The sequence below is a fragment of the Macaca thibetana genome, chromosome 13, assembly GCF_024542745.1.
Source record: "Macaca thibetana thibetana isolate TM-01 chromosome 13, ASM2454274v1, whole genome shotgun sequence".
In the NCBI taxonomy this organism is placed as follows: domain Eukaryota; kingdom Metazoa; phylum Chordata; class Mammalia; order Primates; family Cercopithecidae; genus Macaca; species Macaca thibetana.
The window spans coordinates 86,828,644-86,840,795 of NC_065590.1; the positions used below are offsets into that span (position 1 = coordinate 86,828,644).

Consider the following 12,152-nt stretch of genomic DNA (forward strand, 5'->3'; position numbering starts at 1 on the left):
GGGTTCAGGCCTTCTCATCGCTACAGGAACCAGGGCAAAGTCTCCCTCACTGATCTTCCAGCCTCCAGTTCCCTGCTCCAATCCATCCTCCACACTACAGTCAGTGTGATCTTTCTCAAACTGGAATCCCACCATACATGTAGGATTGTTGTCCTGGAGCCAGACTACCTGTGTTCAAACCTGTATAAGTTTTGTGACCATGGGCAAGTTAATTGACCCCTCTGTGGCTGAGTTTCCTCATCAGTAAAGTGAGGATAATGGTGCCTGCCCCAGAGAGACTGTGGTCAGCTGCTTCTAAAATGGCTTCCAATGAGCCCACCTTCTGGTAGTCATGCCCTGTGTAATACCCTCTCATCATCATCATGATTATGACTTGTTTAGGCACACTACTAGGCTAAAAACTCCAAAAGGGTAAGGACGGTTGCTGTCTGTTTAGCTGCTATATCTGAAGCTCTTAGCATTGTGCTAGGCTCACAATCTTATAGTCAACGATAAAAGAATAAACAGGAAGAAACTGAACTGGGGTCCTCCAGACTCTTACCTCTTGGGCCAGAAAAGGAGCTGCTGAGAGTCGGGGGGCACTCTGAGGGCCCAGGTGCTCCTTCCAGCCAGAAGATGGACCGAGTAAGTAAGGACCACTGAGTGTGAGGTGGACCCAGTTACTTGATTCTAATAACTATAATACAGCAAAATAATGGGTTGGCACTTCCAAGATTAGCTTATGGAAGTCTGACTTCTATCTTGCTCGCGCTCTCTGGCCCTTCTCGCTTGCTCGTGTTGATGAAGCAAGCTGCCATTTGTGAGCTGCCCTGTGGAGAGGCCTACATGGCAAGGAACCGTGGGTGGCCTCAGCCAGTGAGGAACTGAATCCTGCCAGCAGCCGCATGAGTGGGTTTGGAACAGATTCTTCCCCATTTAAGCCTTGAGATAAACCCAGTCCCAGCCAACACCTTGCTTACAGCATCAGGAGAGACCCTGAGCCAGAGGACACAGCTAAGCTGGGCTGCATTTCTGACTCACAGGAACTGTGAGGTAAAATGCATTTTACTCTAAACCACTGAGTTTGGGGATAATGTATTATTAAGTGATGGATAACTAATACAAGGATTAAATAAAATAATGCAGATGAAGAGTTTAGTACAGTGCCTGCTGCATAGTCAATAAATATTAGCTCTCATCATCATCATGATTACGACTTGTTTAAGCACACCACTAGGCTAAAAACTCCAAGAGGGTAAGAACGGTGCCTGTCTGTTTAGCTGCTGTATCTCAAGCTCTTAGCATTGTGCTAGGCTCACAATCTTACAGTCAACGATAAAACAATAAACAGGAAGAAACTGAATTGGGGTCCTCCAGACTTTTGCCTCTTTGGCCAGAGGTGGAGGTTTCTCCAGAGCACAGGGATCACAAAACTAGCCCTGTGTCTGCATCACATCCCTGGAAGGCACAGAGGAAACAACGAAATCTTCATCACCAACCCCCTCTCCTGGCCTGCCAGATAGATGCTCCTTGTGTTGTGAACAGGGAGGGAAGAGGAGAGGCTGTGTTTTACTTGGCTAGGTAATACCACTTTTCTTGACTGAAGAACTATATGCTAGCGGGACTAAAAGTAGAAAGTAGTTCTCACCCAAGACAGCTTTATTCCCAGAGGCGAGGCCCTACAGTAACATAAAGAAGCTGTATGTATCCTCAATGTGCTAATGGCCCAATTATCTCCCTCCCCACCCTACCCCCAAGATTTTTTCCATCTACACATCACCCACTCCTGCTTTAAGATTCAGCTCAAATGATTCCTCCTCCATGACACCTTCCTCGTCTTCCCGGGCAAACATAGGTAGCTGTGCCCTAGGCTCCTGTCATGCCCTTGCCTAATGCCTCCCCTACAGCATGCCATAATCGTGGTCTTGGTGGATGCCTTCTTGCAACTGTCAGGGGGCCACCAGGCTGTGAATGAGCTCCTGGAGGGCGAGGACTGTATCTTATTGCTTTTGTATTCCCACCTCATCAGAGTTCACAAAGTAGGTGCCAACGCTGATTAAATTAGAGTGCTGTTGCATTCTGAATTCAGGAATGGAAGAAATAGACTGGGGCCTGGTGGGGCTCATACCTGTAATCCCGACACTTTCAGAGGTGACAGGACTGCTTGAGCCCTGGAGTTCGAGACCTTCCTGGGCAACATAGCAAGACTTTGTCTCTACAAAAAAAAAATAAATAAAAAAAATAAAAATTAGCTGGGCACACCTGTAGTCCCAGCTACTTGGGAGGCTGAGGTGAGAGGATTGCTTGAGCCCAGAAGGCTGAGGCTTCAGTGAGCTATGATGGCACCACTGCACTCCAGCCTGGGTGACAGAGCAAGACCCTGTCTCGAAAGAAAGAAAGAAAGAAAGAGAGAGAGAGAGAAAGAAAGAAAGAAAGAAAGAAAAAGAAAGAAAGAAAGAAAGAAAGAAAGAAAAGAAAGAAGGAAGGAAGGAAGGAAGGAAGGAAGGAAGGAAGGAAGGAAGGAAGGAAGGAAGGAAGGAAGGAAGGAAGGAAGGAAGGAAGGAAGGAAAGAAGGAAGAAAGAAAGAAAGAGAGAGAGAGAGAAAGAAAGGAATCTCTAGAAGGGCGTTAAACCCATTTTTGCACAAGAATGTAGGAAAGAGAAGATAGGAGTTATGTGTGGCTCAGAAGGAAAGCTCTCTGGAAGCTCTGTACTCCGTTGCGTAAGGAAGTCAAGACTGCAGGGCATAGCACCATAAGTCTGTGGAATTTAATCTATTTTCATAGGAAACCACCTCCCCTCCTCTGTACATTGACAATGACTCTCCCTTATTGGAAGCCAGTAGTTCTCAAAGTATGGTCCCGACCAGCAGCTCATCATCACTTAGGACCTTGCTAGAAATTCAAATTCTTAAGCCCTAGCCCAGACCTACTGGATCAGAAACTCTGGGGTTAGGCCTAGCCATCTGTGTTTTAACCAGCCCTCCGTGTAATTCTAATACTCACTTGACTTTGAAAACTGAAATTCTAAGTCTACTGAAACTCATGTGAAAAAGACCTTAGAAATACAATCCAGATTGATTTAAGATTAAGATTAAAGGAGAACTCAAGACAATGCCCCTTGCTCTAAAATGCCCAGGATCAATGCAACTTCCCAGTATTTTCCACGAAACTGTTCAACAGGCAATTAAATCAACTCAGCACATTTATTTTAAATGTGCAAAATGAATTTTCATATTCTAAGAGTAACACCAGATGTTTTACCTCTTTTTCCTAATTGATTTTCCAGCCTACAGCAATTCGTCTTTATGTTTTCCAGTTGGATCCTAATGCAGCAAGAAGAGTGTGTTCCGGCAGGATTATGAAATGCCACGCATTTTCAAACAAGCGTAACTCGGGCAGCCATGCGTCATCTGTTTGTCTGCCCATAATATAAAACACAGACAGTTATGGGTACCAGGCAGATCAGAGCAACTCAGAAAAGGCCCTTTCAGGGAGTTGGGCCTCCAGGCTCTTGGCTGGTTGCAAAGCGAGTCCTGGGCATTCAGCCCAAGCCTGAGCTCTTCCCCCACCGTGTCCTGCGCTCCCTGGTACCAAAGGATTTGCTAGCTGTAAAACCTGCAAATAAACATGCTGTTTGTGGATGGGAAGTTTTGTCTTTAAAATGAAAAAGGAGACTGCAGGCTGGAGGTGAGTGGGGCTGAGGGACTGAGGAAGGAGTCAGGCAGTTGCTCAAAGCAGGCAGCCTGGATAGACCCCTCTCCCCTCTGCTCCTAGAGGAGCCCAGACAATTCCCTTCTGTTGGTCAACGCACCCACCCAGCTGAACAGGAGGTCCAGTTACTGCCAGCATTAAAGTGGGTGAAAGGTCACCACCAACCAGGTTTTCTTCACTCAACAAAAGCTCTTGGAGTCTGGGGTAAGACCAGGAAACAGAAGCCTCAAGCTTTGAAGCAAACAACTTCAAAGGAGACCTTCTCCACCTTTGTCCTGGGAATGGGGAGAAGGGGGAAGGAGAAGGTGGCAACTAAGTGCTAGAAACCCAGAAAATGCTGATTCAAAAAAAATGAAAACCACACTTCTCAGGCAGCTGGCACTCTCCGCTCCCTTCACTGGAAGCTGCTGAGAGCTGGCAGGTTTGAGCCATCATGCCTGCAGCAGGATTTTAATGTGGTCTCCCACTATAAATCAGCCCGTCTGGTTCTAAGAACCATTGCAGCAAAGCTAAGTGTCTACAATTAGAGCTCATCATGACTGAATCTCAGAAAGTGGCAGCTCCAACTTTAAGAACCACCAAAACAGCCAATGTTCTTTCCACAATATGGCCCTTCTCTGAACTTAAAATAAAGCATTCTAGGTTACTTATAAAGACATATTGGGATCAAAGTTTGATAATGTTTAAAAATCACTTCATCTGAACTCCCCCACTTCTGGAAGCTCCAGCCCCAAAGGTAACGACCTACACAGTCTCCTGGGGTATTTTGTAAACCCCTTGATGGCCTGAACGAAACCCAGTAAACAGGCTTCCTGATAGCCTGATCCCACACCAACGATTAATAAAAACGTTACCTAAATTTAAAATGCACAAATGATAACCTTCCAAGACTCAAAGAATAAGCAAAGCCCCATAACAGACTCAGACACAAGTGTTTTTAAGACACACAGATGAATGAAATCAAGATCTTCGTTCTCACCTAATTGAACTAAGTACATAATAGGTCAAGGTTTTTGCACTGGGTGTCGGGTTATCCACTCATCGTCCTCTAGGAATGTGACAGAACAACCTGGTCTCCCTTGGTCACCCAACCCCCAACCCCCACATGCTCCCAAAGGGACTTCATCCTCATTTACTACATTTGCTATAAGGAAAACGGGGTTGGCAAGAAAGGATCTCGCCTAGGAGAATGTCTCCCTTGTCCCAAATTCGCAAGGGTATTTTTACACACTATTAAACCACAAGAGCCATTTTATAAATGTCATCATCATAGTCTTTTAATATTTTACATAAAAAACTGTATACACAGCTTATAGAACTTTTATGTAAACATCATAAGCTCACCATTTTGTCATTTGTCAGTTTATTTAAAAAATAAAAAACAAGACAACAATTTAGTAGAAGTACCACTGGGAAGGAGGGGAGGGGAAGAAAGGATATACAGGGGCAGGTGTATTCTCTGTACAGAGATGCAGAGAAAATTTCACATAGCTTTAGAGAATGCCTTGTGAAAAAAATATATATAGGCCCCAATACTTGTTACTGCCCTTTATCAAAACTGTGTGCATGACCTGCACAAATAAAATCACAATACCGTGTTGCCACTTTCTTCAAGAAAACAAAGCAACATTTAGTGGATTTCTTTTCCCTCTCCTTGTTAAAAGTCATTTTTTAAAAACATCAGAAGTAGATGAGGTTACAGCGTACAAGTGTGGTCAGAATGCTACTGTCTTATGCAAATGACGAGAGCATTAAGTGTCAAACAATGAAACAATTGTGCAAAGAATTTTAAAAAAACAAATTTTAGCCTTTAAATAAATCAAATAACATCATTTTCTTGGACTGAACAATTTTCACTTGTAGGACAGGCACAAAGTTCGCTTATGGCAAAAACAATCCCACAGCGCACCCTCCCTCCTCCCGCTGGTGGCTGGTGGAGGCTCGCAGGGGGGGCTGGCCCGAAGGAGAGGCTGTGCTGGAAGCTGTGTCCTCCCCAAGTCAGTTGCAAATGTCTTCCCCAGGGGTCGGAAAGATGGCCAAGTCCTGTTCATGCTTAGACGGGAGTCTGGCCCAGCCTGGGCCAGAGCGCTCACCCGTCACCACCATTAAATAACACCATCTTAGCTCCGAAAATAAAATTATATCTATATTTATATAACATTCCCCATCCTCCCCAGCCCTCCCCTCCCCCAGTACCCGGGGTCTATGTTACAGACAAGGGATATCAGGCGCCCGCTGGTGAAGGGCGAACATCTGATGGGGCGCGGCCACACTCCCGCGCCAATCTCGCCCCCGGGGATCAGAGGCGGGGGTGGGGTGAAGATGGGGCGAAGGGAGTCGAACAGACACACAGCCACACACTCTGAGGCCTGGCTCTTCAGAAAAGCATGCTCAGGGGACCCTTGGCACTCAGCGGGGAGCCCAGGCCTGTGCAACACAGCTGGACGCACAGACACTGGGAAGGGGGCGCCCGGTGCCCACGCCGAATCCTGGCGCAAGACAGAGGCGCCAGCAGACAGATGCCAGGCAGTCCGGTGGGGTCCTTGTGGGACACGAGTCTCCCCTTCTCCGGGCTCGTGGGGGACTGGTCCAGGAGGGGGAGCCGCGCCGGCAGGGGCAGGGGCAGGCGCGACGGGCGCGGCCCTCATAGCACCTTGCAGCAGTTGATGCAGCCGTTCTGGGAGCCGTAGCGCTTCTGCAGCGCGGCGCGCGTGGCCGTCTCGAAGACCTCGCGCACGCCTTCCTTGGTCTTGGCCGAGCACTCGAGGTAGTCGTAGGCTTGAATGCGCACGGCCATGGCGCGGCCGTCATCCGTGCGCACTGGTTCCTGCTTCATGCGGGCCAGCTCTGTGCGGACATGCTCGTCGCTGCGCAGGTCTTTTTTGTTGGCCACCAGGATGATGGGCACGTTGGGGCAGAAGTGCTTCACCTCGGGCACCCACTTCTCGGGGATGTTCTCCAGCGAGTCCGGGCTGTCCACCGAGAAGCACATGAGGATGACGTCGGTGTCCGGATAAGAGAGTGGCCGCAGACGGTCGTAGTCCTCCTGGCCCGCCGTGTCCCACAGCGCCAGCTCCACCTGCTTGCCGTCCACCTCGATATCGGCCACATAGTTCTCGAAGACAGTGGGCACGTACACCTCGGGGAACTCGTCCTTACTGAACACGATCAGCAGGCACGTCTTGCCACACGCGCCGTCGCCCACCACCACCAGCTTCTTGCGGATGGCCGCCATGAGCGGGCCGGGCCCGGGCAGCAGGAGGGGGCCCGCGAACGCCTCGCTGCCGTCCCGCTCGCCGCTCACTGCTCACCTCGGGCTGGGCGCAGGGGGCGAGGGTCGCTAGCTGCACTCGGGCCCCGCGGTGGCGCGTTCTCTCACTGAGCTCCGGCTGCCGCGGCGGGGGCGGTGGGGGCGCGGGGGCATAAGGCGCAACGTGCGTCTCGCCGCGCTGCTCCCGGGCGGTGGTCGCTCTGCTAGCCCCGGGGCGGGAGTCGGCGGCTTTGTGCGTAACGCGGGCTCGGGCGGCAGACTCGGCCTAGCTCCCTCCCGGGTCTCTCCCGGCCTCGCCGAGCATACAAGAGAGCGAACAAGTCCAAACAGACTGCGGTGGCAGATGAGGGCTGCGGCCCTAGCGCCCGTATTTAAAGAGTCCGGCCACTTTCTTAATATAGCCGTCCAATGGGAAACGAGCCGGCTGAGCTCATCGCTGCGGATCTTGGCTCTGATTGGCCGCCCGCTGCAGCCCGAGGGCGGGGCAGGGCCAGCTTGATTGACGGCCCAGGCCGCCGGGCTGGGAGAGGCAGCGACCCGGGAGTCTGCGCCGCTGCTGGCGCTGCGGGGCTCTAGCGGCACCGGGGTCCCCTTCTTCGCCGCAGCGTCTGCGCGCGGATTCCCGGAGCTGCCTGGAGCCTACAGGGTCTGGGCGAGCGGTTCCGAAACAGGCGGCACTCAGTGGGGCGTTGGCGACTCCCATTCAGAATTGCCCCTCTTCCTGGCAAACTCCCGGCGGTGGTTGGACCTGTGGGGGAGGGGGTTTTGCTCTTTTAACGTGGTTTTGTTTTTGAATAAACACACACACACACACACCACACACTTTTGTTTCCAAACAAAAGTGTTTTCTCCTTTCTTTTGGAGGCGGCCCCTCCTGTGGTCTAGGGCCCCACCCGGGTACTCGCCCTGGGCCAGCCTCGGGTTTGGACCCGAGAGGCGACCGGCTGGCTGCAAACTGGCTCTTCCAAGTCCCGCCGCCCCCACCCTTCCCAACCCCCAGCTTAGGTCTCTAGGTGAAGATTAAGGGAAGAGGTGCGGAGTGGCGGAGCCTGACAATGGAAAGGAAAGGTCGAAGCTGGAACACTTGGAGGAAGTTACTGGGCAGGGAGAAGCCCCCTCGGCCCCGCTCTTCACAATGAAGTCTGATCCCGGTTCTTAAAACAGAGAACTGTCTGAGATAAAATTGTACAACAGAATATACAGTATTGTACAATAGCATGTACAATATTCTGGGTTCAATAGAATCCAACCACCCCAAGACCCGTGAGCGGGCGAAAAGGCTCGAGGCTGGGGAAGACGGGCGGGGTAAGGGGCTAACAAATGGGGCACAGCGGGTTAGTGGGTGTCCCCTCTAGTGGGGCGCCAGATCCCTAGTCTCCTGATGCACACTAGGACTGAACTCATTTATCCTATAGATCCTGCAGGAGATGACAGTACCTGTGATCCTGAAAGACCCTAGTCAACCGATTTCTACGGATAAAAGAGGAAGAAGGGGGTAGGGGGAAAGGAGAAAAGGGGAGTCGGGGAGGGCTCCCGGGAAGGAGAAACAGCCTGAACACAAGCAGGAAGGTGGGAAGGAGTAGGGCACACTCTAGGAGCTGCGTATGCTGGGGTTCATGAGCGCTAAAGCATTAACTGCAAGGGGTGGGCTCTGTCCATCCATTGCAGGGGAAATGTATGCAGACTGTTTTTTCATCTGAGGAAGGACCCACCACATCACCGGGAGGTTGTTGCCTCCTGTCTCCATCTCTGCCTCGCTCTCTGTGAGTTGTTGGAGGGCCAGGATTCTGTCTTATCTCCACATCTTGAAGACCCAGCACAATGCCTGGCATTTACAAGAATCAGTACATGACTGTGGAGAATTAACCCCAATGCTCAGAAACGCAGGTAGATCTTTCTGGGGGTTTCTTACCTGAGTTCCACGTTTTGCTTTAACAATTATCTAACCAGGCTCACGCCTGTGATCCCTGGGCCTGGGAGACCCAGGCTGGAGGATTGCTTGAGCTCAGGAGGTCACGACCAGCCTGGGCAACATGACAAAACCCCGTCCCTGTCCCTGAGAAAAATAAAATGGGATGGGGTGGGGAGGAGAGTGGCCTGCGCCTATAATCTCAGTTACTCAGGAGGCTGAGGTGGGAGGATTGCTTGAGGCCAGGAGGGCAAGGCTGCGGTGAGCTATGGTTGCAACACCCCACTCCAGCTTGGGTGACAGGGTGAGACCCTGGGTCAAAAAAAATTAAAAAAAAAACATTTAAAAGCATCATCTAAGCAAACCCATGCAGCCAGCTGTGACTGAACCCCGGTGTTTTCACATGTAATTCATATGTTAGGAGGTAGGTCCCCGTATGGCTCCACAGATGAAATCAGATCAAATAAGGCAGTAGTGCTGCTAAGCCTAGAGCCCTTCCTAAATAAGACGTTCCCTCTAGAACGTCTTATTTAGACGACCGGAAGTGCTGTGCTTCCCTCAGACTGGATTTGCATCACTACAACAAGAAGTCAACCAGTTGGGTTTTTTTTTTGGCCCGTGAGGTGGGGACAGGGGTGGTTGTTTTTGTTTTTCAGATCTAAGGAACTGATCTGTCAGCAAGTAAATAGTTTTTCTGCTCATTGATTTGGGGATGCAATCTGGAAGCTTTTTTTTTTTTTTTTTTTTTTTCTATTAGAAAAATCTTATTTACACAAATTTTTCTTCTTTTAGTCAAAACCTTTTATAGCTGTATTGTTAATGCCGCTTTCCTTGGTCTTAATATAGCTTGGGAATCTTGGCTATGTCCTTAAACTTCAATTACTAAGAAACATGAAACAAAGTTTTGTACCATGTGTTTTTTTCTTTAAAAAACAAAGAATCCGGAAAACGGATTGAACTCATTCGTGTTCTGATTTCCAGGAATATTATATGAGGTATTCCAAGCTCAAATCTCAATATTGCAATAATTTCTAGAACTATGCAGTTGGTAAATATGCCAAAGTAAACAGAAAGATCTGTGTTCTGCAGTAACTTCTTTTCATGGCATTCTTTTTTTTTTTTTTTTTCTTTGTCCAGGGTACTTTGACAAGCTCTGCAGGGACTGACTGCTTCCCAGACTGCCCCACATACAGGATAAACTTTTCCCAACTAGGTGATGTGCCAGACAAGCCCCTCCCTGCTCCTCACCCTTCATAATGCACTTCTCTCAGACAGGGATAAAATGTGATTCTTCTATGAGAACAAGTTATTTTATTTTTTATTTTATTTTATTTTATTTTATTTTTTGAGACGGAATCCTACTCTGTCACCGAGGTTGGAGTGCAGTGGTATGATCTTGGCTCACTGTAACCTCCGCCTCCTGGGTTCAAGCAATTCTCCTGCCTCAGACCCCTGAGTAGCTGGGATTACAGGCGTGTGCCACCACGCCTGGCTAATTTTTGTATTTTTAGTAGAGACAGGGTCTTCCCATGTTGGCCAGGCTAGTCTCGAACTCCTGACCTCAAGTGATCCACCCACTTAGACCTCCCCAAGTGCTGGGATTACAGGCGTGAGCCACTGCCACCGGCCAAGAACAAGTCATTTTAACCATTAACTTTATTAACATATTCATCTTATGACATAATATATCCACACCTGTGAGACAGGGAAGTTGTATTTCAGACAAAAGGAGGATGTTAATCTATCTCCAATCTTTAACCTAATTTATTGGATTTTGTTTGTTTGCCAAGTGTCTCTTGTAAATCATTCTCCACTCCTCAAAGACCAGACCAGAGTTGGAATTTTCATTAGATTTTAGTGCCACCTTGTGGCAATCTTTATGGGGTCTTTTACTAAAAAAAAAAAAAAAGTAGAAAACCTTTAGTCAAAAAGTATGCATTTTATGGATATTTTTATTTTAAAATATTTCAGAGCATATAAAACTCTGAATAATGTTTTACAAGTAGATTCTTTAGAAATCTTCATATATATTTATACACATGTAACTTTTTCATGTACACTTTACAAAAATATTAACGAAAATGCCATTCAGTGAAAAAAAATTCCTTCCTAGTTAAACAGTAACTTCTAAAAGAAATTAGAAGAGAAAGATAAAGTCTATGGATCTTTACTAACTTACAGACTACAGGACTTCATTTTTCCTTAATTATAATGTACAGAAATGTAAAACAACTTTAGCCACAAAAATCATTCCATTTTTGCCCCGGTTAAGAAAGGCATCATTGGATACTCTGGTGTAGTTAGAAGTAATGATAATTCATGTACTAGGAACCAGCAATGCAATAGACATTCCTGACAGGCATTTAATTTAAAAACATTTCCTAATTTAGGAGTAGTTTAATGTCTCCAGGAAAATTGTCAATCTCCCATCTCTATGCAATGACCTTAAAAAATGGAAAAGTTGGTCAGGCGCCGTGGCTCACGCCTGTAATCCCAGCACTTTGGGAGGCCAAGGCAGTCAGATCATGAAGTCAGGAGATTGAGACCATCCTGGCTAACACGGTGAAACCCCATCTCTACTAAAAACACAAAAAATTAGCTGGGCGTGGTGGCGGACACCTGTAGTCCCAGCTACTCGGGACGCTCAGGCAGGAGAATGGCATGAACCGGGGAGGCGGAGCTTGCAAGTGAGCCGAGATGGCACCACTGCACTCCAGCCTGGGCGACAGAGTGAGACTCTGTCTCAAAAAAAAAAAAAAAAAAAAAAAAAAAAAAAAGGAAAAGTTACACTAGCTATATTATTTCATGTGGAAGAACTGAGGCATTCCCGTCTGGCCCATTTGGAGCCCGTTCAGTCAGGAGTTACATGGCTGCGGGGCACTGAAGCTGCTTTCTGGGTGGGGTCTCCAGCTAGGAGCAACAGCGGATAAAATATCCTTCTCTTCCCCTCAGGGCGTCCCAGAGCTAAGAAAGAGAAGGCTGCACTCAAAAGAGAACCACCATTGCTAGACTATTAAACTGAGGCACATGGGCATTGAACTCTGATCAAACTCCCACTTGTCCAGCCCAGAGCAAGGCCAAGAGGAACAGGCAATGGGCAGTAGGACCGATCCGGATCTCTCTAAAACGGCAGTCAGTACAGTAGCCAGTAACCACATGTGGCTATTAAGTACTTGAAATGTCACTAATGCCACTGAAGAACTAGGCTTTTAATATTATTTCATTTTAGTTACATTTAAAAACTGTTATTTGATTCAATTTGATGGAAACTTTTAGGTAT

At 48.1% G+C, this 12,152-nt stretch overlaps 1 protein-coding gene across 1 annotated transcript; it reads right to left on the reverse strand.

Annotated features, from left to right (window-relative positions):
* Nucleotides 1-4,947: 4,947 nt before the first annotated feature.
* RHOB (ras homolog family member B) lies at nucleotides 4,948-7,319 on the reverse strand. The gene has a single exon (XM_050753262.1). The coding sequence runs from the start codon at nucleotides 6,925-6,927 to the stop codon at nucleotides 6,337-6,339; it is 591 nt and encodes a 196-aa protein (XP_050609219.1). The 5' UTR covers nucleotides 6,928-7,319; the 3' UTR covers nucleotides 4,948-6,336.
* Nucleotides 7,320-12,152: the final 4,833 nt, after the last annotated feature.

Bases quoted from the DNA above. Each gene is read 5' to 3' on its own strand.
- RHOB (XM_050753262.1), bottom strand. From the start codon at position 6,927: ATGGCGGCCATCCGCAAGAAGCTGGTGGTGGTGGGCGACGGCGCGTGT.